This window comes from Choristoneura fumiferana, chromosome 7 (genome assembly GCF_025370935.1).
Source record: "Choristoneura fumiferana chromosome 7, NRCan_CFum_1, whole genome shotgun sequence".
In the NCBI taxonomy this organism is placed as follows: domain Eukaryota; kingdom Metazoa; phylum Arthropoda; class Insecta; order Lepidoptera; family Tortricidae; genus Choristoneura; species Choristoneura fumiferana.
Window position 1 is genome coordinate 11,451,208 of NC_133478.1, and position 27,498 is coordinate 11,478,705.

General features: G+C 37.3%; 2 protein-coding genes across 4 annotated transcripts in view; both read right to left on the reverse strand.

The window, feature by feature from the left end:
• Actn (alpha actinin) overlaps positions 1-18,991 on the reverse strand; it is a 39,693-nt gene extending 20,702 nt beyond the window's left edge. For 2 of the 3 annotated variants that reach the window (XM_074090180.1, XM_074090181.1), the window contains exon 1: positions 18,735-18,991. In XM_074090180.1, coding sequence (XP_073946281.1) covers positions 18,735-18,857 — 123 coding nt within the window. In that variant the 5' untranslated portion in view covers positions 18,858-18,991. The remainder of the gene's footprint in view (positions 1-18,734) is intronic. The other variant, XM_074090179.1, reaches the window with a different exon arrangement.
• Positions 18,992-20,286: 1,295 nt separating this feature from the next.
• The window catches only part of rsh (Rap GTPase activating protein radish), a 204,271-nt gene continuing 197,059 nt past the window's right edge, over positions 20,287-27,498 (reverse strand). The window contains exons 18-22 of the mRNA XM_074090187.1: positions 26,874-27,035; positions 26,182-26,333; positions 25,125-25,237; positions 24,237-24,419; positions 20,287-23,614 (exon numbers count right to left, since the gene is read on the reverse strand). Of these exons, the coding sequence (XP_073946288.1) occupies positions 23,099-23,614; positions 24,237-24,419; positions 25,125-25,237; positions 26,182-26,333; positions 26,874-27,035 (1,126 nt within the window). The 3' untranslated portion in view covers positions 20,287-23,098. The remainder of the gene's footprint in view (positions 23,615-24,236; positions 24,420-25,124; positions 25,238-26,181; positions 26,334-26,873; positions 27,036-27,498) is intronic.

Here is a 27,498-nt window from a genome sequence, read left to right on the forward strand (position 1 = left end):
GTCGTATCAATATCTCTGTAGTTGACTTTTGGAGTTTGTAGTTTTAGAGTTTTGTACCCTATTACCAAGGTTTTTTGCTCAGTTTGTCCGTAGGTATGTCAATTGAATGTGCCTTTTTAGGGTTGGTCATTTTACAATGCGTGTGTAAGTAGGTACCAACGTACTCGTACTCTACTAGTCGCGATAAAGCTATTTAGGTGTATCTTTTGCCATACATATCACTGTCCAAACAAGAATTACTCGTGTTTTATATTTACCTTCCGACTAATAGTATGTTAATCTTCTTTTTAAACAACACGTATACTCGCCAAAACCCTAGCTTCCAAGTCCATTTTGTAAGTGATTACGAAAGCTTGGCAACGTTTTTGTTTTAAAATGTCTTGCGCTTAACTCGACATTCCTTAACATACGTTGTGAAGAATACCTACAGAAAATCTATTCAACAGTCCTCTCGGGGGTGGCAATTTTAAAGATAAAAAAGACAGATGTCGGTCTCTATACATAAATGGCTATTGACTAACTGTCAGAATCTTTAGATTGCATGCAGTCAAGAATAAACTATATACATGCACAATATATAAGCTGCATGAAAATAATTTCTTCCTTTATAGTGCATATTTTTTTCAGAGATAGCTTGCATGTGGTGGAACGGGCTCATTAAAATGCTCGTATAATATTTCTCAAGCAACATAAAACACTCTTTACTTATTACTACATAGGTGTACTCGTAGTTAGACGAATTTATGGCCACAACTGACTAAATACTTGTATGAAATTGAATTTGTTTGAAGTATGAATCACGACGATGGTATTCAGTATGTTCGTATTTTTCAACTATTCATGTTCATGATGTGGGTTAGCCTTTCTAACCCGACTGCAAGGACTGGTAATGTTTTTTTTTACAACTTGTTCACTTACTCGTATTTTATCCCCTGTTACATTGATAACACAGCTAAGTATTACTAACGTTTAGGTACAAATTGAAGAGAATTAGGTACCTAGCTACTTATAATTGTGTCATTAGATTGCAATGTGATGCACTGCACGCGATATTTAGTACTCTATAGATATTGAGTAATTGCAAAATGGCCTCCTACTGAATGTAAACGCGATTAGTTCCGGAGATGGTTTCAAGGCCGCTTCTGATCAATTGAAAACAGTCCATTCAATGGGTTCGCGTGTACGTGCACGCTCTGCGGCTTGGGTGACAATAAAATTGTATGTAAGAAACGAGCGGTGTGCTAAAATGGCGTCATCCATTATAATTGTTTCCCTGTAAAAAATATAGTAAACTGAAACAAGAGTACGGCTAATAAGTAATAGTCGTAAACGGTGAGCTGTCCACCTCTACTAATGGTCTATTAGCGACCACGCTGGCACGCTACGTCAAAATTGAATCATACATCGGTGAACGAATCGTGAATACCAATAACAAACACCTGGTTTGCAATACAAACAATACATAAATATTAATTAAAACGATACACTAAGTCCAATAAGAAACAACGCAAAGGGATAAAAGGAAGGAATGTAGAAACCACTCGCAAAAAAATCTACCTGGAAGAATAATTATTGCTACAGCGTGGTTTGTAAGAATTTAAATTTTATTATCATAAAATAGGCGCGGTTTTGCCATGAATGTGGATTTAGAATGCAACAAGTTGATAGATGACGGTGCGATTGCTGAGACCAGCAGAAAACGTGTGTAGGTACTGCGGAAGATTATTGGCATAGCGGCCGAGCCGCATTCTCTGAGCGCGCCTTGTGATTCACCGCGCGTCGTCGGCACTTGGCATAAGATATTAAATAAAAATACCTTTATTACATGACCTACAACATAGACGCACGCGCAGCCGATGCACATGCATCATCCGATTATCGGCCCACCAGACCAGTCACGATATTTGAGAAAACTGACGGAATTTTGGGTTAAAGCAATATCTCGTATTCCGAACGTGAAAGCTGTGAATACAAAAAAGGTCGCGGTACATACGAAATCGTTATTTATGGCACAAATCGAAACGCACTGATTTATAATATACTCAGATAATATATTACACGCGAAATATAAAAACATCATTGCCGACAATTGACAGTGGAAAAATATAATAGCGATGAACAGTTTGAAGTAGCAGTGTCATAGAAAATAGTTGCGGTCTCGCGAATTTGGAAGGTGTCCCTGAGACAAAACACACGGCGTGACCCAGAATGTGAAAATAATCCAGCATCACCTTGCAGCGGCCACCACGGCCAGCGCGAATCTAAAATAAGGCACGCAGGTGTAGACAGGCGAATGCGGCATAGAATAAGAAACATGTGTAAGCACTGAGACTGGACTGTGGACGTGGTGTCAACACGTTCAAAACGTGAAGAATCAAAGGTTGACGCTAAATAACCAGGCAAATATGACAAGGCAAGCCGTGTGATTCTAGGCCGTGCTGTGATTGTTTAAATAGACAAATGGCTTTGCTTTCCATACAGAATGCTTTCTTTTTCACGCTACGATGTCGGGAACAATCGAAGACCTATTAATCAGCAAGTGAAACTCGTATAGTACACATCTGCCTCGAGGTAAATACTTAGTAAATGTGACGTCGATCGTCGAATTGGCATACCTACTTCGATTACAATTGAGTCGAATGAGATCGGTTGTTGTTTATGTTTTAAAATTGGACCACAACATACGACCTGTTCCGTAACATTACATTTTTACAACATAAGTGAAAATGTCTGTATAAACACCAGTAGCTCCATTACGGTTTTATATCAATAATAAAGAATAAAAACTGATCTTTATTTATTATAAATTGCATCGGCTGAACTGGACCGGATACGGTAAAACGACGTTCAATAGAGTTCAAGGTTTTGCTTATTAGTTATATTGTCAGTGTTTATAACGGTGCCTCAGGTAATAATTAGTAATTCATTTACGAGACAAGAACATAAATAGTAGAGGAAGTTTTGGATTTAGTGAGGTCGAAGACAAATTCGTATCAAGAATAGATCGCCGGCGTCGCGACATTGGCAGTTCCCTCGTCCAGGAGCCGGAACACATTAGTCCGGAGGTTACGGTTAGATTTACGCTCAGAGATGCTTCAGTTATTACATTTATAATAAGCTTGCCATTGCAAGCATAGCACTATTTTTAAAATTTTGAGTTACGGACAAAACGAATTTTATAAAATACTCAGTGTTCAGATTTGCCGTACTTGGGCAGGTACCGGTTTTTTACTTTAATAAACAAGCAGCGAACACCAGGTACGCTGTCTTTTAATCAAAATAACTTGATCTACACACATCGGGTCGATAGTGCAGACATTTTATGTCTGCCGATAAAGATCGTTTTCTGACGCAATGTTGAATTTATCCTCGAACATATTCCAGCGGTGTCATAACAACCAAAGCCATTAAATTTAACTATCACGTTGTCAAACTAGTCCAACCTCAGTCTTAACGCATAGTTGGTCTTAAAACACAGGTTCGGTATAATGGCCTTTATTTGTCTCGGTTAAATAACAGCCTGTCAAAAGTGTTATGAATGTTATGATTTATGCTGCATTTATTGAAGCGAGGTGCCAAGTGCACTTGTGTGCCAGGTAAAGTCGTTTGGCAACATTCGACTCCACCCATAATTCTAATTACCCATAAGAAATGCACGGACTACGAATCCATTCATTAAATTTTTAATTACAGCGTGTAATAAAATCTAACGAAAACGAAATCGAAGCTGATACTCGTTGGAAAGTCAAGTGTGAAATGTGATTTATTTGGCTACTTATATCAAAAGCATATAATTAATTTTGAATACTTAATAGGAATGGATAAGTCTAATGAATTATTTAATAGAGAAACATGGTTCGGTGTATATGCGACATTCCACGATCTTAATATAACCTGAGTAAGAACCGGTCAGATTAGTTTCCTAATAAATAGTTTGATCATTTACTGTTTTATACGAATAACTACGAACGAAATAAAAGTGAAAATGTTTTACGTAATCAAAATAAACTAGTTGGAGCCAGATTTAATATAGTAAATTAATATTTTCACATATGCGTAACTATGTCTAAGGTCAAGCAATTTGTTGCCAGCTATCAAAATATACCAGAGAGAACGCGATTGATATTGAAGCATTCTAAATTGCCACTATTAATCATAAGTTCTGAACGCAATGAGTAATATAAGTATCATTATCATTAGCATTTATAAGTCAATTGACACAAATCGCAGGTCAGTTGAGAAGGAAAAAGCAACAGAAGACAATCGGTGATTAAATTGATTAATGACGACGGCTTCTGTGGGCGACGGTGACGCTAACGGTGCATGCATGTCATTAGCACGGAGTGGGCATACCTAGCTCTCCGACACAGTCATCCCTAAATCATTGATTCGTGTCATCACCTACTAAATTTAAAGAGTCGTGAGAATGTTGACACATATATTTCATTATTTAGTCTTTATTTCTAGTTATTAATGTAACGTTACTATTACCGTGATATACTAATTAAGGAAAATTTACTAAATTACAACGTTATTTCTGTAAATAAAATGTTGTTTCCAAGTAATTCTGAGCTCTGAATGTAGTTGACGAATGTGAAATAAATATTTACTCGATGATTTATTCGATACGAAAATACGAATACGAAAATTAAATGATAACTTATTCTTTGCTCCACGGTCTTCTTTTTTTCCTTTTTGGAAATTTTCTCCGTTTTGTTTCGTCCAACAACCATTTAAATAAGTAAATCTACATTAAAAAAGTAGAAAACTTTGTTAGATTGAAATAATTAAAAATACTTGTCACAGAATGAAGTTTTCTTTTTAAACTCGAAACATACGAGTAAATAATCGGAAAAATACAATTATATCTCGTTTACAGCCAATTGCCGTATTTAAAAGAACACCGTGTTTGTACAATTGAATGTCGATTGATACTGGCGCTGCATGGCACTAGTAATTTTGGCAATCTCTTATCTAACTCTTCTATGCTATTGTAAAATCGACCTTGCTCTTTGCAGTTGGAGTTTAATGATCAAAGTTTTGTAAATGGTATATGTGGGCGTAAAGTACACCTGCGGAGGTATTAGTGTAGCGGCCGGCGCCCACTATAGAAAATATACAATATCAACCCGCTATTCGACATACATTTTAATGATATAATTATGTACAAACATTGACACGCCTTGTACAAGTCTCTAGTCTCTAGTAATTTAAATTTTTATCTGTAATGAAGTATTGATTATCAATTTGATCGGAACAAAATTATTTAAAGCACCCTGGGGCTTGTTTCATATTACCGTAAGATCGGAGTACTTTGACCCAATGGAGGGTATCTTTGCCTATATGAAAATCCATACTAATATTATAAATGCGAAAGTGTGTGTGTTTGTACGTTTGTCCGTCTTTCACGTCGAAACGGAGCGACATATAGTGTAGGAAATAAAGGTAGTGGACCCCACAGTAATTCCTCTGCCAGAAAAAACTTTACAGTATGATAAAGTATCAATAAATAAAAAGTATTGTATAAATTTTCAAAGAATAATAATAATAGGACTAAAGTATATACCTAAAGTCTTAAATCGTTAATATCTTTTTACGGAAAAATGCTCCGTTCAAACTTTCTTCACTGGACATATTCATGTAACGTATTGCAACAATATATGAAATATCAAAAAAAAGATCCCCGCAGAAATACCAAAATTAATAAAATATAATTTTTTGGCGTTCTTGGACAGGAAAATTGCTCCGTCAATGCCATTTTATTGCCGTTTTATACCTACAAAATGAAAATCTAAAAAAAATACCATGTAAGTATACTATTTTCAGAAATTGCCTTTTTACTCGCTGTGAAAAATTTCTCTATCCATTTTATTTATTGAATTAAAGTTCACAGTTTTCTTTCCATTCAACTATACAAACATCCAAAAAAAAAACGAGCGTTTTAAAAACTAAACATATCGGCAGCAGTATGTAGGGAGCGGGGTGTAAGAAGAAGCAATGCAGTAAAAAAACCTGGACCGAGTTAATCCCAATGACCAAAGTTACTCTTTAGGGCCAAAGTTACCAGACTAAGCTTTAGTCTGATAGGCACATGTTGATATATATTTTTTATTAAATGAGGATGCGGGCCTGCAGGTTCGAAAAAGTCCGTCGTGATGGGACTAGATTCTAAATTAAGTTCGAACGTAAGACAAGAAAACATTTTTACACTCACAAAATGCAATCTGCCGCCATTTTCGCCACAGACGTTTAACCATCAAACTGTCAATACCTGTGAATTAAAAAAAAAACAAGTTAACTACGTTATAATTAAATTAAGACATGTGAAAAACAATGACTAAAAACCTATTTAATTTTTGTTTCTTTGGCTCAGGAACTTGGACTAAAAGCCACCTTGAAATTTTAAACTCTCTATTTCATAAAAATTATACAATTTTCTATTTCTTAATAGCATCATCTACGTATATTATGTTTTAAAAAATTTAAAGTTAGTCCACCAAGTTACGAATAGGAATAAATAAAATTTGAAGTTATAGGTAATTAAATGCAAAATAGTGCAGTCGTAAAACTCTCTGTTTAAGAAATAAAGATTTACGTGATATCCAGTTCTGTTTTATGACACAAAGCTGTAAGTAGTTAACCTGAAAAATATATTGTTTTTTAAACAATAATTATCTTACGTTATTTTTAGGGTGTTTTTGTTATCCTCTATGAATATGAAACGATCGATTAGATAGGAGCGCAATAACATGACCGAGTCAATTTTATCAGCATGTTTAAAGAATCTAGTAGTGCGTGCGTTTTTAAATGTAACTAAGATATAGGGTACGTACATATTTATTGCTTTTTCGGAGCAATTAATACTGAAATAGATATTAGCGGCGTTAACGACAGTAATGACGAACGGCTCTTTAAATATCGATGACCGTCATGGGAACACAGATATTCGAATAAATACGTAACTTTCCTAGGCACGGATAGGCAATAGCGTGGGTGGGCACGTTAATCTGAGTCTGGGATATTTTCATCCTTCGGTTATTCTTGAAGAACATCCATTTATTTCAACCATAACAAACAGTGATCGCACAAGTTTAATGCAAACCAGGAGGCTACCTACAGTATTTTTTCCAATTCGACAGCGGATATAGTCTGCATTGCGTGGTAAATCTACGCAATTGTCTTAAATCTTCCTTTTGTACTGAACGAAAATATCGCCCGTAAACACCAAAATAGCTCCAATAAACCCAGTTATCCATGGATCACGGATTCTAAATTTATAAAAGTACGAACAACAAATGTTTTGCAAGAGCACGCCCTGCAGTATTCGGAACTGCCTGAACATTTCCTTATGTAAATAATGATGTAAGATTGACCGTGTTAGCCGAATAAAACAAACATTCAGTCACTAATATAGAAACTGACGGATCGTTTACCTGATCGGCGTTGCGTTAACCGATCACATGTATTGAATTGACACGACGGTAGAAATAAGGTAAGTTGTAAAAGTTAAGGAAAGACTAAAATTAAATATGATTCAGATATTCTTGAAGAATAAATAGATCGAAATACTTTCGAGATTCGAGGCTAATGACTCGAAGGAATTTATGGCAATTCTAAGCCTACCGCTTACATAGCAACAGCGGATATGCCTGAAATAGCTAAGCTCGTCGACCCAGTTCTGCGTGGCAGCATTCAAATATAGATGTAGTGACAGACAGCTAAAATTCTTCCGTAATACTCGTTTATCAAAGGGTGTCATTGCAACTGCATTTCCGAGGAATCATCTGTTTAGTGCAGTTTAATTTGGCAAGGGAGTCGTAGAATTAAATTATAACTACTTTATCGCAGGAAGTAATTTAAATTGCAACGTAAGCAGGCTCGTTTGGAATTTATAGTTTAGTATTCCGTTGGATAATAATTTAAAGAAGTATGTGAGTACAAAATACACGATGGTTTAAGTACCTATTATAATTCAGATTTTTATTTACCTCAGCGTAATTTAAAACTTCACATTGTAACTTGTAACTGATGCCCCACAATTTTGATCATAAACCACCTTTTTGTTGTAATTAAATCCCGCTATCCCCTATTGTGTGTTTCGCTTTTATCGCGAGTGTCTCGTGCGAAGAAGCGGTGGAAAGCCAGTCGGTTTATATTTCATCCGTTTCACTTTTGTTTCTCCCGACAGGTTAACTCTGTTTATCGGTTAATTCGAGTAGGTACTTGAGAAAGAATACCTGTCAGTAAATGAGATGGTTCTTGCTTTGAACATGTAGGTAGTAACATTTAAATACAAGACACTATGAAATCGAATAGCAAGCTCGTAATTCAAGTCAACAGGTTTCAAGATGCTGTTGATTTCGATCGTAAGATGTAGGGAAGGGCGGGGCAAAGCTTAACCGTTTCGCTCTGCAGCATGCTATAATAATCCATTTTATAAGTGCATTGATCCGATACGTGTTATTTGTCATCCATCATTCTGAAACCGGATTTTAGTGAAGGTACGACGTAAAGACAGAAATAGGTTAAAGTGAAGTGTGAAATTCGTGTAAAAAATTATTAAATGCAAAAGTAACTGTCTGCCTCTCTGTTACCTCTACACGCTCAAACTGCTGAACCGATTTAGTAGGTATGGACATAGTTTAAGCACCTGGGAAACAAAGGATAGTTTTTATTCCGGAAAATTGCATAGTTCCTACCCACAGGATAGCAATAAACGAATTTTTGGCAAATAAAAGCTAGTATGATATAATTAAAATGCTATTTATTTATAGGTACAAAAACATAAAATAAATGAGCCATTACTATGAATCATTTAAGAATCATCATCAAATTTTAAATTAACATCTGCAATATGCTCTTGCATATAATCCGCTCTTAAGTCATAATTCATGATCATGATAATAATTAAAGATCCATTAAGTTTTATAGAAATCATTATAGTAAATGACTAAGTGCAGTACTTGTCTACAATCAGACAACCACATTTCACGTAAGTACTCCTTCATGAACAATATGCTGATTACCTACTTAGTTTAAATTAAAGAACGAAATGTACGAAATGCGGTAGATGCGGACAAAACGAAATAATTCTGACAATTTATAACACAGAAATGGCGGCAAATTGTCACTTTCACGGTAGAGTGATGGTACAACAGAACTAAGTACAGCTGAGGTGTGCCAAGACAGTCTTAACAAATGTGTAGGTATTGAATCAGTGAACGCGCCGCACTGATTTAATTGCGCAACGCAGTCTCAGCCACTTTGTTGTGATTATAATAAACAGAAATATATTTCGTCGTTGGTACACTGTTTTGATAACGCTTTATCATCAGATCCTGGGTGCCCCTTAATTCGCATAACATTAATTATCCTAATATGAATTCGCATAACTGATTTGGCATAAAATAATTGTGCATAAGAGCGAACTTGCATAATTATAAACAACCATAACACTTATTTAGCATAATAATGAATCCGCATAATTGAAATATGCATAACATTATTAATTAATTATAACTTAAACTGTTATAAAATGAATACGCATAATTTTATAAAGCGAGTGAATTAGCTTGTCAAGGGCAAAACCGACTCGGTTAGGTTAGGTTCAGAAGGCGGGCGGGCGGGAGCGAAGCGTTCGATTTTGGTATTTTTTATAATAGCCCAATAATAGATATTTTCAGATAGTAGCTCACTTCTCAGATCTAATTTAATTGAGTAAATAAAACAATAATCATTTTACTATTAGCATTAATTTTGTATATTGTAACACTACATATTGTTTGATAAATAAAATTTTCAATTTCATTAAAATATCATTTTATGTTTATACTCTTTTATACTTATGCAAAGTAATGTTATGCTAATTAAATTTAAGCCAACTTATCGTTATGCTAATCCCCATTATGCGCATTTACATTATGCGTATTCAGTTATGCGAATTAATAGTTATGCGAAATAACGTTATGCCAATTTCAATTAGGCCAATTAATTTATGTGAATTAATATAGACCCTCAGATCTACATTCACATACGCAATAATTAAAAAATAAAATAGCCTGTGAAAATGCTCGTGAAAAAAGTGGTGTTGAGTATACTTAATTTATAAGTTCCCTGACAATTTACTGTAAGTACAAATATAAATTGATATCATAATTGTTAAACCCATCCATAAAACTTATGTTGCATTGTAAAATAAATACGCCAAATGGGGCTAAAGCTGGGTTCTTAGTTTGGGTCATAATATAAACAAACTCAGAACAATGCTCCATGAAAACCGAATTAGGCGTTTTTATTACACATTGTGTCATAACTGACCAAGAGAACGAAAGGTAGGATTAAAATAAGCTCTCGTAATTTAGTTCAATAGCAGTTAACACCTTGGAACAATGTATTGTTGTACTCTTAAATAGACGAAACAAGAGAGCGGTCGGTCACCATTCGCAGTGCAACAATGACGCGTGCTACCTTTCCAGTTGTGTGCGTTGTTTATCATCTACCGCAACATGGTTCGACTTCCTAATGGCTGACACTGCACTAATATAATAAATACTTCATTGTTATTTGGTGAAAATTAGCGTGGTTGGTAAGTAAACAGCGGTGTCATTAGCCAAACGACTCCACCCACCCACTCAGCAGGCCCGACCATTTGGAAGGTGGCCACCGCATTGAACCGGTCTATTGTTATGTTGAAGTCGACCATGGACTGTCAGCCGAGTTCCGGACAGCTCCCGTCGCCTCTCAATGATACGCCACTTACTTTTATTTTCTTTTAAACGTAGTTCACACTTCAAAATGCTATCTGCTTTTCGCAGGAAACATTTTTCTTAAATATGCGAAATTTTAAGCTAAATCTGGAATCGGATGACGCAAATGTGTGTATCAAATTCGTTGACAGCGATGCATAGCTGCTAAAAGATATTTAAAATTCTTCCAAAACTAGTTAATGGAATATACGGAAAACATCAGAGTTATTGTGAAAACGAAGCTATACAATGGAGACAAAGCCGTGAGGGTAACAGACACGTCAACGGGCAAAAAGTAAAGCATAGACGAGAAATCAAGGCGACGTCGTGACTGCAATCGGCCGGATCCGGTTTGACACAGGACCGGGATCGGCTGCCGGCGACATTATTGCTAGTTCCTATGTACCTACGTCACCTAGGTATGTAGGTATATGTACGTGCTAGACTTCATCAAGACCTCACCTATTACGAGTACGTACGTACATCAAAGGACGTTTGTGTATCAATACTGTATTAATTTTAGCTGACGCCATTTTCTTAAATAACTGTTACATGATAATTTGATAAGTTTTTTGCAATTTTTTAATAAGTAGGTACGTAGGTATGTTTTTACAAATTATGCGCTGCCACTTTGCCAATCCTCTCTAAATCAAACTGGTTTTCTGCGTTTCTCTTTACGTTTTTTCTTACCTAAAATTTAGTAAGTGGTTACAATGATAGCAATAATTGAAATAAAAGTAAACTTGGAATGGATTGAGTAACTAACTAGATATCTAAATAAATATTGATTGACGAATCATCACTCCTCTAAAAATTTGTGTACTAACATTACCACGTGAAAATATCAAGGCAATGACTTATTTTAGATATTGCAATAATACCTACCAATATATGCCAGATTAGATAAACCAGTTCAGATTAATTGAATAATTGTTGAATTCACTTTCAGACACAATGATGCAGAATAAAGCAGAGTAACAAGAAGTAATTATTAAAATCATAGCGAATAGTTGCTGATCCAGACATCCTGAGAACAGTGAGAGCAATAACAATACATTTGCGAATGTGGCCTCATCTCAGTCGCACGCAACGGTCTACCCAGTTTAGGCAACAAACAGAACATGATCTGTCATGTAAACATGACACAGGAATAGGAGTCGAGTCGGATACAAATTTGGTTCTATTACTAGGAATTACTTGCGTGTTATCTAAAAAACATACTTCACAGTCAATAACAATGGCTCTTGTTAGATAATTCATTACTTTACATGCTGTCCGGTGTCATGATTTTAATCGAACTGATAGTGCGAGTTTCACTGTACGACAGTATGTTTACCGTTAATCTGAGGCTAAAGCTTATTTATAATACAGTGGCACATAGGTTTCGGCGATGCAACGGAAGCGTGTAGGCTGATATCTGATAATTGACGCACGGAATCCAACACCCGACATTCGGCCGCCTGTGAATCTTCTGACGTAGGTACTTAGGTACTATACCGCCAATGCAGATAATATATGTAGCCGTACTCGTTGCACGTCTATATTCCTCATTCCTAATCAATATGTAATGGTGAAACATGCATTCACGCCGCCAAGGTCGCCAGTAAATGAATTTGCACACACAATAGCCTGCGAGCCCACATTGACAATGGCTATCTATATTGTATAGCTGGGGTCTAAGTGAATAATAACTACAGTACAGGGTCCCCTCACTCACTTGGTAACTACTGGATATATCTAAACAGATAATCAAAAAGACGAGAGCGCTCACGGGTGCGAAAAGGCCAGCAACAGATAGGGGCAAGGGTGTAAACACATCATAGGAAATTGTGACAATTTAAGTTATAAAACTTTTCAAACGCGGGCTTGATTCATAGAATGTGTGTTAAATTTTGGAAGCCAAGAATAAATTTAGATCATTTTTCTAATTATAATAGCAAGTGAGTGTAAGCATTTCGCGTGGGCGTGAGGACAGGGATGGAAATAGACCGCGTTGGCATCGGCTGGCCTGCAGTCTGTCCGCGGGGCGGCGGCACATCCGATTATCACGTTTATTCGTGATAAGATTTGTGTGAGACATGCTTCTCGATTTTGAAAGCCTACAATTAGAATATGCTCCTCGAACTACTTCTCGCTCTGCGCATATAATGCTTCCGTGATAAATAATAATAATAACCATTACTAGCCACGCACTGTTCTATTCACTCTGGAGCCCTTCCTTTTCTTTCCTTTGACTTGCGCAAAACCCGACAAAAAACCGGCCAAGAGCGTGTCGGACATGCCCAAAATTGGGTTCCGTAGCCATTACGAAAAAATTAAGTAATATTTTTCAAAGGATTTCGTATTTTATACGGAATCTTCCAAGTTTAGGTATATTTTATACCTTAGGCTGCTATTTACTCTTAAAGTACTAATAGTTCTCAAGCAAACTTAGCCGTTATAGTTTTCCTTGAAAGTTTGATATACTTACTACCATCCTGAATTTTTTCAAAATTTTCCACCCACCGGTGTAGATTTTAAAGGGGGGGGGGGACGCTCGACTTTAATGAAAATTTGCACTTTAAAGTTGAATATTTCGCAAAAAAATCAATGAATCGAAAACCCTCCTTGCAAACTCCTAATGGTTTTAAAAGACCTATCCAACGATACCCCACACTATAGGGTTGGATGGTAAAAAAAACACCCCCACTTTACGTCTAAGGGGGTAACCTAATTTTTTTTATTAATTTTTATTGTACCATTTTGTCGGCATAGTTTACATATATCCGTGTAAAATTACAGCTTTCTAGCATTGATAGTCCCTGAGCAAAGCCGCGGACGGACGGACAGACAGACACAGACATGGCAAAACTATAAGGGTTTCGTTTTTGCCATTTTGGCTCCGGAACTCTAAAAAGGGAGCACTAGGCATGATGAATAGCATGATGTACGGCACCCTGTCAACTTAAACCTTTTTCACTACGTCAGTAGGTGGCTCTAGGAAAAGGCTAAAAAATATACTTTCCTTTAACTTCATACATCCCATATGAATCAAAGTTTATTCACCAGCGATAAAAGTGAGAAACTGCAAAAAACTTAACATATTATCGCAACTCTGCAAAGCAGAATAACCAATGCCCAAGTATGCAATAAATAAACAAACTGCGCTTAGCGGCGTAGCAGATCGGTGAGCGAGCGGGAATAATACACACTATATAAATGCAACTAGGGGATTGTGAAACGATAACACAAGGTTGACACTGTCCGACGCAGCAACACACCTGGGTGCAGCGAGTGGGCGGGCCGACGCCTATCCATTCCTCGGCGTACAAATACACGATAGAACTAACAATGTGAAACCTAAATAAACATTGGTTAAGACTCTTAATAATAGGAAAATGATTGGACTACATCTATGGCGAATTTGTAATTTGTGGATGTGAAAAATGTATATTCCGATAGATTTAAGCTTTCTAAGCTTAATGCAGGCTTGGGTCAAGTGTTTTAAGAACAATAAATACTGGCTACTGAAAAAGTAATAACATTAAATGATATTGTAACGGATAACTCACGTCTCGTCCGTTACAATATCATTTAATATGAGTGAGTCTCACGGTAGTTTCATGTTCAAAGTGATCATTATATAATTTAAACTGGATTGAGGTAGAAGACAAAATTACGTGATTAGATCAAGGGTGCATAGTGAATATCTCCTTCACAGACATCTGCCTATTTTGTCTAATACACCAGTAGTGTGTATTAGTGGTGTAACCATTCATCGTGATGCAAGTGAAATAATCCGAAGGGTCTATAATATGCTGTGTCTACGTGCTTAGGACTGCCCGCACAAGAACCGGTCCACTTAAAATGACATTATTGACGTGGGCAAGAATCGAGTGTGTGTCTAAATCATGTACTGTTGTTATTTTGTGGTTTTTACAAGAAAACGTCTGAGTAATCTCACTAGAAATGCTTATATCGAATGGTCATTTTCCACTAACGAATGACTCAGAGCCATGGTGTTTTGAATTCACAAATCATAAACTATGAAACATCAATTTCTTAACTGCTTTCACTTTAGGATTTCTAGTCGTTTGCTATTGAAATGACTGTAAATCTTGTTTTCAGATTAGGCACGGACATTACGAGCAATCACAAAACGAAAGTTTTCTTTGCAAATTGAACAGGAGTAGTTAATGTTTTAAAACAAAATGTATCTACATCAACAACTGAAACTGATCCTAGATTCAGTACCTATTGTAAAATACGAACCAGTTAATAATGATATCACTCACTCAGATCAGATCCTAGCAATTGTTTATAAATCAGCAATGAAAGTTGAATTGAAGTTGTGCAAAGTTTTGCGAGTTAAGAGTACGTCGTGAGACTAACATCGTTTTAATGAGATGATAGATTTCGTAACGTCTCGAGTCGATCGTGCTGAGTCTGTGAACTGGAAAGCAGGTTCAAAATGAGCCTCTTATTCTGATAACGCCCGCTTAGAAAGTTCGTTTCACTGGCCATTAACTTAATGTAAATTAATTCCATACATCATCATAGTGTCGCAGTTCACTATTCAAGGCCGTTGTTGTTTATAGCTAGAACATGTCCAAACATTGCTTTCTACTTACGCGTGGCAGCCCTTCTGTTCCTTTGCATTTTTTTGTTTAACTATAAGAATGATGATTCATCATTGTCCAATTAGGAACGACATGCCTTGCAGCATTTGTGGTTGCCGTAACGATAATGCTCTAGTCACGTTAGCCACAGACACCCTGGTATCTTTGGATTAAGTTACTCAACCTTGACAGGAACATTAGCATTACAGAGTCCAGCTTTCATTTGAAACCGAATAGAATTTGATTATAAACCTTGGGCCGAAACACTTTTTCACAAATTGTGACAAAGGGTTTAACTGTTTTTTCTCAACAATCCATGAAAACAAGAGTCGCGCAAACAGCCGAGACGCTTGGTTTTATTCATTAGTTCTTGAGTCCGTGCCAAAAGCGAGCTAACACCGACAAGAAAAAATAGCCATGTCAAGAACTTACGTAACTGGTATGCCACATAACAGCGCGTCAACGTCGTCATGCTTATTAAATATTTGTGAGTTTTGTATGGTTTTGTTATCAATTGGTATATCATTCCTTTCGTTTCTAATTATTATATGTATAGTTTTATTTGCTGCCACATTTTTATTTGTGTGCGGTATATTATTTTTATTTATGTAGAGAAGAGAATTTCCTCAATTGCATTAAATGTTCTATAGTATCTAACGTCAGACAATTCAATATCTCCTCGTGCTCATTAGTACTTGATGCCAGAAAATTCACATTCTTCCTTGTGTACTAAGGAATATACACAACTATTGCGGCGCTGTGCAGTCACATTTATACTTCTAGCTATTTATTGAAGCTAGTAAATGGATTAGTCTTCAAAATGTAGATTAATTTATCTAAAGTTTGAAGACAGAACTTAAGAAACATCGTTTTTTGTAACTGTCGACCCCACTGCTAAGAGCTTCTTCATAACAAAAGCTTTCATTATCTGAACGAAGGGGACTTTCTGGGAAATATTTCTTGGTAGTAAAATGCTGTGGGAAAATAAGGTTGCGTTTTGGGATCGTTGTTAATAATGTCAGATTAAATATTAGCGTTCGCGAAGCTTGTCATTGTACGAGTAGATACGGACCTTATTGCCGTTATCTTTTAACTTTTTAGGACATGCTTTGGTTTAGCAAGGACAAATCTGTGTCCAATTTTACTTCCTCCAGTGCTTCTTAATTCTTGCCATACCGATTTGTTTTTTAAAAATAGTTCATTATGCATGAACTGGGAGAACTTTCGCCATGTAGGTTCACCTGTATATTTTACGATAAATATCAGTTAAGTATCTACCCACGTAACAACTTGAATATTGATCTTCTCAATAAATACATTTTAAAGAGTTCACAACACTTTCAAATTCATCGCCTTATTTGAAAATGCATTATCTCAAGTCAAGTCAACGACCCCGAGTTCACAAGAATTACGCGAAAGGTATGCCAAGGTGATAAGTCTTCGGTTAGAAGACAAGGAACACGGTTGGTATGAAAGAAAAAAGATTTAGGACACGCAGTTACAAACTCCTTGGATATGCAATCAGTATATAATAACTACCTATTAGATAGCACTTGGCTAATAAAGCCTCGCTTATTTTGTTTGTCTCACAACAACAAATTGAAAACAGGACAGAAATCTTTTTCTTAATACGATGTAAAATGCTAACATAATTTCAATTTCAAGTTCGGCAGATGTTCACACCATTGTAATCGTTACCAGCTATTCAACTGCGATAAATGACTATTGACTATCACGACGCTTGCACTCCATCCTCTGAGAAATATTAGTTTTTATGTAAATTATTAATTTTATAACCTGTTTGTGCTCGTCCTCGCCACTTTCACGGCTGATTTCTAGAGTAGTGTTGATCTTACTTTTGATAACGTGTCTCTTAGATTAATCATTACGCTTTCCTTATTGGTAATCATCAGATGACGTCAGGAAGGCACGTTGGTAATTTTGCTACGATACTTGTGTCACATTTAGAAAGTGGGTTTATTTCGCAGCAGGTCCGCGTGCGGGTCTAATTGGCGAGGGGTCGTGCCTCTGCCGGTAATACTTCTCGGTACTCCTTAAGAAGGAAAACATGGGCATGATTGTGCTAGTGACCCGGTTGCGGTAGATTGATTCCAGTTGGTGCGAGCGCGCGGCCGGGCGGCAGTCAGCTCCGCTGGTCGGCCGCGACATTGAACCGCCATACACGACCGGCCAATGCACCGGAGTCGCAGGCTCTTTGTTTACATCCTTCGAGACTCGACGCCTCAGCCTCACTAGTTCATTGTCCCATGCTTAGAATGTAACGTTTTGACCGTACGCATTTACATACTCTCGTCGTCCTCTCGTTTTTTTATTTCCAACAATATCGTCATAAACATTCGTTGTACGTAAGAAAATTTATGAGAGGGCCACAAGTTGAGTCACGTACGTTTTAACAGACGTTTTTTCTACCCAGAACTCTTACAAATATAAGTAGGTAGCAAGAAATGTTCGAAAGAATCATTTCAATCTCAGTGGGCATAAAAGTTTAACATTGACAAATGAGTCTCCCTGCAATCGGAGAGTGGTTTCGTAAGTCGTTAATGACATTCCTGGCTGCCGTGTGGCAGGGTGCGCGGGCGCGGGCCCGCTGCACGCTCGTGCAACCTTCGCGATGCACATGACGTAGAGCAGGCAGCCACGGTTTCCTGAAATATGGGTTTCATGGTGACGCAGTCGCACGCCCGCGCTTTCAGCGGCGCCTGCGCTGGACCCATTTTAGGACATGACTAACGGAAATTCGACTCCTCTCTCGCCGGCCCGCTCCCTCCCGTGGGAAGCCGCGCGCGCGCGTCTCGTTCGCTCGAAAAGCTCCAAGAAATCTTTTAATAGTGTCCCACGGCCGCGATCTACTTTCAATCTGAGGCGGGAAAATGCAGGAACTAGACACAGATTTTTGAAATCAGCGCGCGCATATTGTTTATTATAATTAATTGTGGGATTATTATTTCATTTTGGAAATAATAATTTAATAATAATATTTTTAAATTATTTATTATTTTTCGTATGTTTATTTAGGTAGGTATGAACTACAAGTAAAAATAATAATATTTTAGAGTATAATCTTTTTTAGCAAGACGATATGCTTGGCAGCTGAAATCTAAAAATAGAGATATTAACTGGCAAATTTATATCTGTACCAGCATTTACAATCGTTATCAGATGTAGTGCGGTGTAATGGTACAGGTATAGGGGTCTCCGATGCTGAGTGGATTTATATATCGCGCAGAAAAGCCAGACATCGTCAAACATACACAAACATGACTCACGAACGAGATAAGGTTATATTGGCAATATTTTATGCGAACGGCGTTCCTTTTATTAATTTTAATGATTATTTTTCCTGGCCGGTGTCAGTGGTGTCGGAACTGACCTTTTTCTGTTGTTTCTCCCAAGCCGGGTCTAGCAGACCCTCGCGTTCCCACTCCTCCTCCTGTTCCATATAGCCGTCGGGATACCCGTCATAGTTGTTCATCATCCCGTTCTCCATCATCATGGTCACCGCACTGACCGTCGGTTTCGATGTTCGTTCGAGCCTATGACCGCGAACTCGCGTGTGTTAGTTCGCACCGCGCACTGCAACAGGCAGCCGGCCGCGTGCCCGCTGCGAGGAAACTGGCGCCCGAGCGCCAGCCGCGGCGGCTTGAGGAACTTTCTCCGCGCGTTCCGTTCCACGTAACCAACTGTCAACCGAGCGCAGCGAACAACAGCGACTTTTTTGTCGGTGGCGGATTTGAGAATTAAAAATAAACACTAGCGACGCTGTTGACGAGTTCGTGTTTTAAACTCGTGGATATAAGTAAACAATAAAGAATTTTAAATAGGATAATAATGAGTGTGACTAATAAAAAATATTATTATGAAGATCTTGACTCCTCTCGGGTTTTGGAACATCTCGGCAGCATTATTGTTATGACCGATCGATGCTAACTTTTCACAAGTACCTATACTTATAAATAGTAAGTGTAGGATTAAAATAGAATAGATTAAGTATCTGATGATACCACAGAATAAGTACTAGTACATGCTACTTAATTACCACCACACTAGCACCGCATTTAGGAGGACTTTGGGAAACAGGTGTACTTATTTATTAAGAGTGGTAGCTATGAACTACTATTTAGATTGTTATATATAATACTTATAACATACATAATTCAACAGCTGTTATCACACTATGTAGTTTCAAAATTGTATTTTGTTTCTAAAACCTCTACATTATAGGACATTTTTATCTTTAAATAGTTAAGCCCAGGAATTCACGTTTTCATTCTGTCGTACGGAACCCTAAAAAACGTAACCATGTAAGAGCGGAAATACTGAGGACCACTTCCGGTTTTGTACGGGTTGAAAGGATGGTTATGAAGTGGGGTTCAATGTTTAATACATCGATACTATTGAGTAGTAAAGTAAGATTAGGAGTTTATTTTGCGTCATAGATAAAGATTACACTAGATTACGCAAATGCAACTACTTCGCGTGTCCGAACCCCGACCAAACGTCGGGGTTGGCCCCATACAAAGACTGACCGCTAACTGACTAATCATGACTAGTGACTGCAGGGCTACTACGAAACTCGAAACTCGAAGTTCGTGTCGTGCGGTCCCTTTGACACTTATATTATTCAATACGAGAGCGAAAGGGATGGTACGATACGAACTTCGAGTTTCGAGTTTCGTAGTAGCCCTACTGACTCGAGCCCCACGGCGCGGGCGGGCGGCGCATTTGAATCGAATTTGCGCGAACATTGGGGAATTCACATTGCTAATTCGCTCTTGAGACGTCACAGTAGATATAAAAAAGGGACACGGTTGGTTATCATACAGATTGAGGTGTTTGCGTTATCTAGTGTAATCTATATCTGTGTTTTGCGTATTCAGCCTCGAACATTATAGGGACACGACCAGTTTTAATAAAACCATAGGTAAAATAGATACACAAAAAAAATTTATTCACCACATAATAATTCATTGAATATTCATCTCGCTTATGCAAAATAACAGTTATATATTTTTCATTTTCCTTGAAGATCCCACATATTAACATATACATAAATATAGCAACATCCACGATCACAGGAAGGTTAAAATTTTGGAATAGAAAACTTATCAACACGTCCATAATTGGTGTTCTACCAAATTAAACCTATTACAGTTGAGTATTACGTACGTGACGACAAAGGATGCCCACGGGTGTGCAGACACCTTAACGCATTAACGGTTAACGGCATAAAATTCCATCAAAGCTTTGAGCAAATCACGTCAAACAAAATCGAAACGTCAAAACCATCGGCAACAATTGAAGATCAACGTTGTAAATGTTTATTTCACGAGTATAAAAATTTACCGACAATTCAACTTGACTTCATCACTGTTTTATGCCAGAATTTTAGAAACGTTTAAAATTTTAGGCTACATAATATTCATATATTAACACCCTAATATTAAACATTTCATTAAGATTGTTGACCCATTTTACACATCTGGTTTAGAATGAGATATTAATCTATCTAAAAGTAGATTTTGAATGCACTACAATTATTTTTAGTTGTGGCACCAAAAAGGGTATATTTTTATAACGTAAATAAAAAAAGAATTACACATAAATATTATTAACGACCGGATGGCAAAGTGGTTAGAGAACCTGACTACGAAGCTTGAGGTCCTGGGTTCGATTCCCGGCCGGGGCAGATATTTGTATGAATAATACGAATGTAGGTTCTCGGGTCTTGGATGTTTAATATGTATTTAAGTATGAATTTATCTATATAAGTATGTTTATCCGTTGCCTAGTATCCATAGTACAAACTTTGCTTAGATTGGAACTAGGTCAATTGGTGTCAAGAAGTGGCCCATGATATTTATTTATTTTATTTATTGAAAAGGATTTAATCCATGACAATACATAGTTATGTAAATATTGCTGGTTTAAGTTGCTTTTCCTCAACTTTTTTCAATTCGAATATACCTCTATTTTTATAGTAGACGTATAAAGCGACTGTAAAATGGGTCCTTATTATCAGTGTAAGATACAGCGCTAAGTATTTTATACAGATAAATATTACAAGAGATAAAAATGTTTTAATATTTAAATTGGTTCAGAAGAGTCCATTTTAACAATTAATTAAAATTTGCTCCTTACTTGTCTAAAGAAAGAAGAATATTGTGAGAAGAGTATTATGAACTATCTGCAGTCTGTTGTATTTCATAAGTATGATTAAAGCAACATAAGCTTTGAACGGACTTTATTTCAGTACAAAAATAACTACAATAATACCTAATTTTAATTATAAAATGAAGGTATTTGCAAGTTAAGGTTGCAAAAAGATTTTTTTTTGATCAGAAATAAAACAATTAAAATTTAAATTATAGAGTAAGTAAGAATGGTCTTCCTGGACACTGAGAAAACTTCTACAGAAATTGTTACTTCTAATTCGAAAGTACAAGATTTAAAAATAATAACGAAGACTGCTATGTAGATTCATGAGACTAGACAACGTGGTTTTATTAGGTCTAATACATTCATAATATTATTTTGTTTGAAGAATATACATCTATTTAAAATACATCCATGATTTATTTAAGAAAATATATGCAGATTGCTTTTCTAAATGATTATGCGTCATTTTAACATCCATGGTACGTATAAAATGAACGAGTTTATAAATTGATAAGTATGCGGAAGAGAAGGTCTAGATTTCTACATTGTATCAAAAATAATTTTATATAAAAAAAAATATATCTTCGGTTAGAGTTTTTAAATAGTTAAACGTAAATTGAGTCGAAAGTGACATTAACTTCGTGACGTAAAACATGCGTGATATAGACAAGGCTGGAAAAGAGTATATATTTTTAGTAATAAAAGGCAATTAACATGTTATTATGATATCTCAATAACGAGATTCGCTATAGACATCGTAATTATTCTACAAATTAACGTAACGTCCATATTAATTATATTTATTCTCATTTTGTACATTTTAGATATTTATTATTCCGTTTGTTATTTATACATATAAGTAGTAATTACAATACATTTTTTAGAATACGACTTAACGTATTGGTGAATCAGTCGCTTTTGCATGAAATAATGATGAGTATGATTTGATATAACGTGACTTACTTGAGTCGACTTGGGGATTTGCACAATTCTTGGCCTAAATTTTAGCAAGTTAAGTGTATCTTGTGATTGTATGAATGTAATAACATTGATAAACTCGGAGGCCTTTCAATTTGGGGATACAAAAAATATTCCTTAATGCCCCAGCCATATGAACCACGTAATTTAATTACTTTCAAGATCACAGAAGTGGTTTTTTGTTTGTACCAATTTTGAGAATAATAATAAATAATAATTTCATGCAGCACAAACAGAACGGTTTTGATGATGTGTAACGTTGGAATCCTGTCTCCACAAAAATATGTGTGCCGCACATCATATTTTGCAAACCGTCTGGTGTTTTTACTTGTGAAACTACACACGCATTTATCGCAAAGTTCTTGGTACCAAAAATAGAGATGATTATACTGAACACGTCTAGATGTAAAAAATATAGGTATCAATGAACAACAACAAGGAACAGGTATCCGAGAAGTGTACAATAATTTCTCGCATCTCTACTCGAGTACATCTATAACAATAATACTTTAGAAGGCTTCAACATACCACAATATAAGAAGGACCAGGCCAGTCTCTCTTCAAAATCTATCTAATACACTGATAATCCTCACAGCTCGGTTAGATGCCGTAGTCGAAGCTCTCGAACTCGGAGAAGCGCGAGTCCTGCTTTTGCAGGCGTTGCTGGCATGCCTCCAGGTAGCTGTCCTGGATGCGGTACATGCCCGAGTTGGCCTGGTACATCAGCGTCTCCAGAATGCGCTCGTTTTTGATCGCCTTCGACGGGAGCACCACCTTTATCAATTCCTGCGGGGAGATCCTGTACAGTTTCAGGTCCCTAGCAAGCCTCTCCATAATGCATTTAAATTCATTTTTGGCATCAGTCTTATTGGCGGACTTGACTTTGATTTTGTTGCGGGCCCAGCTGAGCATGGCCTCGAACTTGCGGACCTCTGGCACCTCGAGGTTCCGGCACATGATCATTTGGACCATGGACTCGGACAGGTTAAGGAACTCGGCGGTCTGGAACAGCGCGTATGCGCGCTGCTCTGTGAACGCGAGGATCATATTCACTAGCTCAGACGCTGACGTATACCGCCAGTAGTAATTTTCTAATGATATTAACATTGTGCATACCTGAAAACAAAACAAGTACATTTATTAACAAACTAGCTTTTGCCCGCGGCTTTGCCCTCGTGGAATTCGGTTATCGCGCGCTGTTCCCTCGGTAAATGTGCATTTTTCCGGGATAAAAGCAGCCTGGTTATGTCACTTTTTGGCCCATAAACTATCTCCATGCCAAAATCACTTCGATCCGTCGCTCCGTTTCGACATGAAGGACGGACAAACATATAAACACCCAACCCGGGATAAAGGCGCTCGTTAGCAGGCAGCTTCAGGGGTCGAGGTATATGGAACGTCTCCAAGTCAATTCGTTTATTTAAAAGTATCTATCTACTCGTATGTCTTACTAACGTTAACGATTAAGGTTTACCAAAATCTGATACAGAGCAACAAAATCTGATACTATGTGTTTAGAAGATAGACAAACTTCGAAACATGAGGTTATGTGATCTAAGAGATGCTAAGCTAGATTTGAAAGGATAACCTGGCTTGCGATGGGAGTACATAACTAATAGGTGGTAAGGAAGACCAAGAAGGAGATAAACGTGGTCGCATAGTTACACGACTGGCTTAGCGGGTGCTGTGTGCTTTTGTAAGACTCTTACCAGGCTGTTGAAATAAGTATGTGACCTACCACTTCTATCCTAAGGAATTGCTTGGCGTGGTGAAAGCAGGCTTGCAGTAGCTCTGGTAGGTCGTAGTGCTCAGCCGCACAGATTAGCCCCGGGATGGAGGCGCATGTCAACGGACAACTGCCCGTGTGGAGGTAATCCAGTAGGATGCGGAACGTTTCCGGGTCAAACTCGATTATTGAGAACTGGAAAGAACAAAAAAATATTTTCATTGTTCCCTTCTGTAGCTCACGGTAATAGCCATACATTTCTTTAACCTAGTTAGATTTTTACACATAATTTCTATCCATGTTCAGTGCCGGATTAACACTATTTGATGCCCTCAGCAATCCACGCTTCTGCCACTCCCCCCCCCCTGTTATCGATCTTTAAAAAAAAACCTATTTATTACAAGGAAATAGATCATTACGTACCTTAGAATATTTATGAAAGACGATAGAGATATACGGGGAGGCACGAACGAGCGGATTTTCAAACGGCCTTACCTTTTATGTGCTAACAATTTTTTGTGTGCTGTTTATAGTGCCCCCCAAGACGTGATATCCTAAGCAATTGCTTAATTAGCTTATGAGCTAATCCGGCACTGTCCATGTTCTATGAAATCTCATATTTGCATGTCAAGTCCCATTTTGGGCGCCACCAGAGACCCAATTTGGACGTCAGTTTAATTACGTGTCAATAACAAACTTAATAATATTAATTGATCGTGAAAGTGTCGCTATGCGTACGGATTTAGCGCCCAGTTAATAACATATAAGTATCAATACTCATTTTGGTGCTCTTCGTGTAAACTGTCATGAATATTTATTTCGAATTCTTTAATTATATCATAGTTATTATAACTTAAAATAAGTAATTAAGAAAAAAGTAAATTTATAAGTTAAATGTACCTCAGTCTGTGCAAGTTTGGCACGGTCTACTTTCTGTGCGTCAGCGCATACGGATAGTCTCGGTACTGCGAGCGCTGCGTTCTTATCCTTGTCTTTGTCCTTGCCTTCTTTGTCTAGAAAATGCAATTTGAATCAATATTTTGTGCCAAGATATAAACAAACGGAGACCTTTCAAGTCAATTTTGTTGCTGTGTAAACCTTTGTTGCTCTGTTATTATATGTAGGCGCTTATTCAAATCACTACTGATTTAATGCTATTTCTACTTTGCCGTTCTGCTAATTTAGATAGTTTGCTATATAGTATAGCTATTTTAACAAATTAAGTATTTTTTAAGAGTATACATAAATTCAGTCGCCAGTACAGTCACCAGCATTAATATCTGCCACAGCGGAGCATGCAAAAATATCTGACACGTCCTTCCGACCCTAGAAATAGAGTTGTATCAGATATATTTATGCACGCTTCGCACATCCTGTAAAAACTGTCATAACACAAAAAAGTGTAAATATTAACCAATGATACAAAAAATCCACTATTTCTTCTTTATAATCTACAAAAACGCCATATTCTTAACTCAAAAATTCGCCGTTTGATCCGGAGCGACATTGATACGCCGTCAATCTACAACAGTGCCTTAACACTGCTTGCCGAAGGCGCACGCGTGTCATTGCGGGTAAAAACCGTCATAAGCTATTAAGCGACTAATGCGACACTGTATCACATACTTTATTTGTACAAAACAGTCGTGAGATAGAATATGTTTTTTTTTTATTAAACGATATTTTTCTGATACTGAATGTAAATAAGAGTCAAATCACTGGTTATGTCAATTTTTTATAGTTCAGAATGTGAAAAACTGTCATACATAACATACGACTTTTTTCAGACAGTAAAAAAAAAATAACATGCTCAAGCTCCGCTGTGGCCACTTGTGTGCGTGAGAACACTAATGTAGCCTTGTGTACGATATAGGATTATATCGGTGTCCATCTATTTTGTCCATCAAATGTGTAAGTTTTTGCTATTCCTTTTGAGACAGTGAACCAAGACACTAACTAGAGCAGTCCTGCGAGCTAGCCCACTTCTTCTTGTCGTCGGCATTGAGTTGCGAGTGCTGCTTGCGGATGGAGCGGCCCCAGCCGGCGGTGATCGTGCCCAGGCGAGAGAACGCACGTTTCACCATCGGCGAACTGGGCACGCTCTTGGGCCTGCGTACAAGAAAACAGTTTAAGGGCTATCAGGGCAAGGGTTTCACTCATCATTATCATCAACAGCTGGAAGACTTCCACTGCTGAATAAAAGGCCTCCTCTTTAGAACGCCACAATGAACGACAACTCGCCACTTGCGCCTGTTTCACTATACTGTGTTTAATTCTTGTTCTACGTGTCAGACATTTGTCACGCCATCTCTATTCAATAGAAGCTAAATAGAGAGTGGTGAAACAGAAAGTATTTTACAGTGAATCAACAATATTTTAGAAAATGATTGGGCAAGTTCGATTGAACACTTCTTTAGGATTTTCATCGAAAGCTTACCAAGGACATTATCATGGTCTCCTATATTAAACTCCCCACTATTCAAATTTTATAATTTCTTGTTGTACTCCTAGCAGCAACAGAAATACACGTTATGTATAAATTTCACCTGTCTGACAGGCAGATAGACAGCTAACTGTAGCGACATTAATAAGATTCCGTTTATCACTCCTCGATTCGGAATCCTAAGAAGAGTCTCTGTCATCACTCACCTCGGCGACTCAATATCCGGTACTTGCAAGAAGTTGCTGCTTTTCTGACGCGCCGGCGTGGGCGAGAGCAGCGTGGGGGCCGGCCGCGACAGTAGCTCCGCCACCGGCACCTGAGGCGAACCGAACCCCGTCTGGATGCCGTACAGCATCTCCTGGAATACCCTGGAAGAGATTAAGAAAACTTAGGTAGGTATTAGGTATTGTAGCTTATACCAATATTTATTTTCATCTCTCCTGTTCGGAAAGTTTAATTTTTATGGGTAGATAGCCGGGTGGAAAATTGCGTTTTCTTTCATCTCATTTTTTTTATAATTTTTCGATTAGCCACGGAGTCGAAGATAATTGAGTTACGTCAATGACAATTTTTTTTCACGTTTCGGCATGGCCATATACTTAGATGCACTTCGTGACCAAGGAGCTTATAAGTACCTATATACAACACTGGAGGTTGAACGCCGAACATCCGCTTGAAACAAGAAATTTGATCGTTATTACGTCACGAACATATTCCATCTCTTTCTTTAGTTAGGTTAAGAAAGAGATGGAAGTCATTCGTGAAATGTGAAAGAAAGAGATGGTATATAATAAATAAGTAATAAAGGTCAAACTTCTTCGTTCGGCGTTC